We start from the raw sequence: 7,255 nt of genomic DNA on the forward strand, positions 1-7,255 counted from the left end.
TATTCTTTGGTTCAATCACCTAAAGTTCAGAAGTGATGTAAATGCCTTTTAGCGGTTGTGCTGCAAGCATGCCAACAAACCGCCCTTGTGCGCATGTGTGTACGCTCTGTGTGATTAACTTTACGCGCATGACTCGATACTACGGCCAATGAAATATGTCACTACAGAACTTGATGCGAACCAAGGTATAGCATTATCAAGACAGGGATTATATAGAGTTATATAACTGTATAATAGTCTCTCAGTGAAGTTTTGACATTACAAGAGGCTAATTTGGTTTATGCTTTGGCCTAAAAAAATATTTGATCGGTGTAACATAAAGAAGATTAGGGTAGGTAGGTAGGGATTTTGTACTTTTACTGATGTAAATTGGATTTGATAAAGGCCTTGAAACTTTTTGTCTTTTTTTTAAATTTAATTTATTTAATTTTTTTTAAATAAAAAATCAGGGTCGGGCCTACTGTTAGGGTTGGTCGGGTTACACCAATCAAATAATTTTTTAGGCCTTACATGAAAGCTAGGCCAAACAATGCTGTTGCAGTGAATTCGACAATATGTCATACCTCATAGTTAATGGTTCATGCTTGGTTTGCACACCTGTTTATAGCAACCCATTGACTTTGTGTTGTGATCATCTTGATCATGGTTCCGAACACAGATAGCGTAAACCAGTTGACTTTGCATGGATCAATATATCATGCTACAACGATGAATAGGGTTAGTCAGATACTATTAACTCAGAAATGCAGATGTAAATCATGTCAATGTAATCCTTATTATATCTTTATTTTTACCAAATTCTATCAAGAAATCAAACCATTTCACCTGTTGACTACAAAGTTTCAATTCTCCATATTGCTGGTATCATTTTGAAGTAGGTGTGGGTGTTGGTGATGGTGGTCTTAATGGTGGTAGAACGTTAGGCACTGGGGGAAACAAAGAAAACAAGTAAAATTTACAAGGCTATTCCATTTCAAATCCATACCCTTGTGGAAGATTTTGTAAATATCATCCACAGGGCAGGTGTGTGAGAGTTCAGCTTTTAAGCTGATTTCAGCTTTTTTATTGCCAAACTTTATGTGTTTTCTTTTATTTTCAGCCCATATTTGGCATTTTTACCCTGATTTTAAGCTGTTTTTTCAGCTGTATTTAGTAATTTTCCTCTTTGTTTGTCTGAAGCTCGGCACACTCCTGACAGGGGGAGTATGAATTTTAAATGGAATTAACATATTGGCAGCTTCATTTGAAACACATCCTCCCTTATGGAAGATTCAGGTTGAATCTTTTTTTTTCATAGGGTTAAAGGTAGCTCAGTGGTACAGCAGCATGGTGGCACAGCGGTATGGGCTCTGCCTCGCAATCGAAGGGCTGTGAGTTTGAAGCTGTTTTAGCCCTGGTGGTGCCGTCATGCTGTGCACTTGGGCAAGGTGCTTTACCTCACTTGCCTCTCTCTACCCAGGGGTGAAATGGGGAGCTGTTATCCACTGAGTGCTGCCCAAAGGTATGAGCATGCATTGTATGGCAGCTGACATATTCTAACGACAGTGGAATAAAATGTGAAGCGCTTTGATACACATGAAAGGTGCTGCATAAACATGTATTTATTATATTATTTATTTTATATGTGAACAAGCCTTGATTCACATAATGGGCAAGAATATTACATTAAATATCGAAGAGAAAAATTTGAATTAATATTATGTGACAAAGACTCGCTTGATTGTGTCGTATTAACACTTGTTCAATGCCAAGCAGACAGGCCCTCTCTGGCACTACAAATTTCCCCCAGTTGTCATCTAGCCACTGCGATCGAGGCTCAACGTCCGCTTTGTGCGCCCCCTCCCCAAACTAAAACCAGTTCTTGTGTTGTATATCATATTTTATGATTTTGGAATTGGGTAACAAAAGTACATGCAGTATAGGGGTCATGCAGCCAAAAGTGCTCTATAGGGCAGATGTTTCAAATGGATGAATCATATATCAAAATGTTCCAATTTTAGGCCTACATATGAATTCCAAGAGTTCATAGGTCAAAAACCATAGGTCACAGAAAGATGTTGTGATTGACTGTTTTGATCCAGACATTCATCTTAGTATGTTGATACACTTTCCAAGATGTATGTATGTCATTTTTCAAAAATTTTCCCACATAAAAATTACATTTTTTTAGTCAAAACTGAACTCAAATCACCAAAAAATTGCATTTTTATCCATAAATTAAATGGATTGAATTAAGCGATGATTTTTTGTTCACAGATTTTAAATATCATTGTGACATGTGTTCTGCACACTATGAACTTTCTACTCCATTTAGTTTTCAAGAAATAGCCAGTTAAAATATGCTATTTTTTGGTAAAAAAAATAAAAATCCATTAAATAATGTGAGCGTTGCCATGGAAACGGAATAGAACGCGCGGGTTACAAATTTGGAATGATTCCTCCATTTGAAACATCTCGGTGTCCAACTTTCAGGGGGCTGGCCCCTATAATCTGATGGTTTCGTGCAGCAAAGAATAAAAATTCCTTTAAGAGGGACGTGTAGTGCTGTTGACATTACTTGTAATTAATTGTTTAAATGACATTGTCCTATCAAATCGATTCACAGATAGTGCAAACTATTTCGGATTTAGCAGCTGGTACGTACCTATTCCTCTTGCGGGCATTACTTGAGGTGTGTGTCCAAACCGAGTGGTCTTCTGTTTTCTCTCGTATAGATGAGGAAAATACGCTGGTTCTCGGAAACTTCTTCTTGATGTTGAATCAAACGTGTATTTAATTTCTGGTGGTTTCCCTTCCGAACCTATAATTATACATGGCAACAAAAAAGGCAACAACATTTAAGAAAGTTATGCATACTTTAATTTGTTAGCATGCATACTTTAATTTTCACTTAAACTTGGTTAAGTTTAATAAAGGTAACAATGTGTGCGGAAATATCACGATTTTAGACCCTCAGAACTTCACTTTGTACCACCCAATGCCCCTCCTCCTCCCCTCGTAATAAAAAAAATATTGTACCGCCACTGAACATACTGAACAAAGACCTGAAACTTTTCCTCTTTTCAGCTGATTTCCTTTTTTATTCCTGAAATTTACGTGTTTTCAGCCCAATATGAGCCATTTTACCCCGATTTTACGCTGTTTTCAGCGTTTTTTGAGAATTTTCAGATTGTTTCCTCTTTTTTTTATAAAGACTCTGTTTCAGGTCTGTCAGAACAGGAACGTACCTGATGGAGAAGATGGTTCAAGGTCATGGCAACACGTCCAATTTGTCAATTCTAGAGACAAAATGCAAAAGAAACAATTCATAATTACACTTTCGTATAGGATTTTTTTATTCACGACATACCAGCAGCCTAGTGAGCTTACAGGTTTTTTTAAATAAATAAATAAATGTATGTTGACTTGACAAAATTAAGGGATGTAGAATGAGCGTTTATGGCGTTTCGACAGTATTGTTTGTGGGACATGAGAGCACCACAGACGTATCGAATTGCATTCTGAATACGAAGCATGTCTTTCTGATATCAAATAATTTTCATTTTTGAAATTCACGATATAATACAAATTTTATGACAAATTATTAAAATTTGATATTTTTCAAATTTTGATATATAACAGTCCTCGAAATAAATTTTATAAATCTAATGATATATTCTTAAAGTGTATGTAGCTGGGAGGAAAAGCCGACGATCAATTGAAAATTTTGAGCTTTTATATTGAAGATATGGATTTTTTTCCCCCAAAAGACCTATTTTTGTGTGGTGTTTTGGGGAAAAATCCATATCTTCAATACGAAAGGTCAAAATTTTCAATTGATCGTCGGCTTTTTTCATCCCATATACATACACTTTAAGTATAAATCATCAGATTTATAAAGTTTACTTCAAGTAGGCCCTACTGTTAAATATCAAAATATCAATTTTTAATGATTTGCCATAAAATGTGTATTACATTGCGAATTTCAAAAAATCCAAATTATTTGATATCAGAAGGACATTCTCCTTATTCATAATGCAATTCGATATGTCTGATGCCAAACACCTATTGTGTTTTCTATATCTCTGAGACCTACCGATTCAGAATCTGATGGCGGGGGCGGGTGCCCACCTGTCACCCTTGGGCATTTTGAAATAAATGACCCCATAGGGTTATACAGGGGTCAAAAATTGAAAGTGTTCAAATATCACTTCATTTTCGGGTCTCAGAGATATAGAAAACATCAAAAAACATGCAGACGATACTTTTGAGTCTTGCCAAATTATTCCTATTTCAGCACCAGACTATAAGGGACCGTTTACAAACACTTGTAAGGTGTGGCCTGATGCAAAAAGGGGGGCCTGAAAATTTTTGACCCTCCTAAGGGGGGGCCCTGAAAAATGACCACACATTTTCCTGGAAAAATTTATTTTATATGCTTTTCTATGGGGTTGACCCATAATTTTCATGTCAAAAGGGGGGCTGAATTTTTTAGGTCTGTAAAGGGGGCCCCGGAAAATTTTCACGATGAACTTTTTTTGCATCAGCCCCCCCCCCCGGTCCCTAAACCACTAGCAGCTGCTAGCAGGCTGTGTTTTAACACAGCCTAAAAAATCTGAAATGTGTTGATTTTTATGGTCCTTCGATCGGATGATAGGCAGTTAACTTACGCATGTGTTTCCTTTTCGGTGGAATACTCTTTCGAATCAGATTGAAGTCTGGATTCCATATCCCAAATGTCTGGAAAGTTGGCAAATGAAAAATGAAAATTTTTTATTAAAGTTATGTAGGCCTAATATTGAACTGATAATAAAGTTATAAATGGACATTTTAACCAGTGGCGTAACCAGGGGAGGGGCGCTCCCCTGTGAGAAGTTTTGCCCCCCCCCCCCATGCTCGCTGCCCTGATTGAAATTTAAAATAATGTATGCATTGTCTGTATGCCTATAATAGGACTACTTTTTAGTCCACCCCTCTTTTAAAAAAAAAAGTCCAGGCTACGCCATTGTTTTTAGTGTCGCTTGGACTTGGGAATTAACTAAGAAACAAAACATTATTTATTAGACTATTTAAAGTTGTTATATTTCTCACAAATCTGTCTTGCAATATGGTCAACAATATAAGAAAGAAAGTTACAATTTTGATCTGAGAAATTTCAAATCACCCTCTATATTAAACCCAGCTAACACAAAAATATTTTTAAAACAAACATTATAAACGTGTCATATATAATATTAATAATCACATTTTCGTGGATAAAAATTGACAGCGAAGAGTAAAGTATCATTATAATGACCAAAAATAGGACAAAAAATTGACGAATGGGAACGAAAATTAGGCTTTGCGCCCACCCCCCCCCCCCCCTCACATGCGCAAAAATGTCATTTTAAGATCATGAAAACGTTTTCAAAACCGTTTATATGAAAAAAACACCAGAATGTTATTGTAAAATATTTTGGCAAACATTTTCACAAAATGTTTTGTCAGCATAACAATAACATTAATAGTTATAATGATTTTAGACCCTCTATATAACCCGATAAAAAAAAAACCGTTTTCTGTCTGCTTGGAACCAGCTCAGTAATAAAGTCCATTAAATTGTGTGTAATAGGCCTATACCCACGCCCGTCCGCAGGATTTATTTAATGGGTTTTTAGGGGGTAAGTTTTCTTTCGGGGGAGGAGGGGTCATTTATCCACTATAGTTTTTGAGTTTATAATCACATATATAAACTTCACACCAAGATTACAGTAGACCTACTTCCTTGTGTTGAGTTTCATATCCATACCAACTATCTCACATTTGTCTTTATTACACAATGATCATGACAATAACAAAAAATGTCAAACTTAAATACAATATAGATAGGCTCTTCAACATGTTCAACCCGCACCTTCCAAGATTCTGTCGAGCATGTTTTGTTTTGTTTTGTTTTTTAAGTGGATCTGAACCACCTAAAGAAAGAAAGATTCGCTTTTTGAATGCCTTAGTTTTCCACCTAAAAGTTGATCTTTTTTTTTTAATTTTCTCCAACTTGTGGAACTTTTTACTGCAAAAATTATTATTAGCCAAAAATGGACCTGGTTCTGGTTCCACAGCTCAACACACCCCAAGTGGGGAAAAGTGAACCTTTGTGGATTGGGGAGGGGAAGAGGGGTTCACCCCTACGTACAGGCCATAGGCCTATCTCAGTAAATAAGTTGAAAATATATGCCCACTTACCGTGCTGTCCTTATTATAAGGGCTTTGATATAGCAACCCAATGGAGTGCGGGTTCTGGCAGCGCGTTGGAGACAAAATCCGCGGGAATATACGCGGTTGCGTATCTACACTCGCGAAGTCAGACAAAGTTGTCGTCCGCGGTCTTCTGGTTCTTCGAGTGAAAACATTCGCCATGCTAAACGCCTAGTCTTGACGTTGAAATTCAAGTGAAGCTACCATATAACTATGCCATGAACTTGATCCAGGTTAAAAGTAAATTATAAATTAATTTGGTAGATTTAGGTAAGCGAGTCACTTGATCTTTCGTTTATGCAGTTTGTTTAGTAAGATGAGAGCTGCGCACAATGCGTGCGTTTATTTATCGCGCCGTCGCCATGGTACGCTTTCAAAGCGTGTCAAATGACGTCATTGAATAGGTTGATGGTTTCTTGGTTAATTTATAATAGAGGTCACGTTACTAATATGCAATGTTCAAACCTGGTTTGTCTCCGATAAACGTGTTTTATCCATCTAACAAACAACAAGTTTTTCGATAGGGAAAAAAACACAGATTTGAGTAGCTTTTTTGGTGGTTTGTTTGTTTGTTTTGTTTTTTTAAACGTGGTGTTTCGGTCCGAAAAAAAAGTCTAATCTTTTGTTTCTCGATCTCATAAATCGCATGGTTTTTGAATTTGCCTAACTAGGAGTGACGCGACGGGGATGTGTGGACACAAGTACGAAAATATAGGTCTATGAGAGATTTGTCACTAAAAAGGAGGTCATTGGGTGAGAATACCCAAAAAAATCCATGATTCTATGGAAAATTTTACAAACAGTGGGTGTTTTTTTGAGACAGGTCAAAACAATCATAAAGTCATCAACATCTGAAATGTTTTGACAAATTTGAGGAAAAGTAAAGAATTTTTGTGAATTTTAGAAAAATATCATATCAGGAATTTATTCAAAATTCAAGAGGTCAATCTTGTGACCGCACCCGATAATTTTTTGTTCGTACATCATTCTTGTAAATTTTGATTTTTCCGTTTTTCATCAGCATCAGTCGGTTGCGGAGCAG

General features: G+C 36.5%; 1 protein-coding gene across 1 annotated transcript; it reads right to left on the reverse strand.

Annotated features, from left to right (window-relative positions):
* Positions 1-814: 814 nt before the first annotated feature.
* Positions 815-6,513, reverse strand: LOC140138739 (uncharacterized). Its single transcript, XM_072160500.1, has 5 exons — positions 6,202-6,513; positions 4,650-4,719; positions 3,228-3,278; positions 2,645-2,800; positions 815-926 (listed from the first exon to the last, which is right to left on the reverse strand). Exons 1-5 carry the CDS (start codon positions 6,373-6,375, stop codon positions 865-867), a joined length of 513 nt encoding a protein of 170 aa, XP_072016601.1. The 5' UTR covers positions 6,376-6,513; the 3' UTR covers positions 815-864.
* Positions 6,514-7,255: the final 742 nt, after the last annotated feature.

The sequence above is a fragment of the Amphiura filiformis genome, chromosome 18 (genome assembly GCF_039555335.1).
Source record: "Amphiura filiformis chromosome 18, Afil_fr2py, whole genome shotgun sequence".
Classification (NCBI taxonomy): Eukaryota; Metazoa; Echinodermata; class Ophiuroidea; order Amphilepidida; family Amphiuridae; genus Amphiura; species Amphiura filiformis.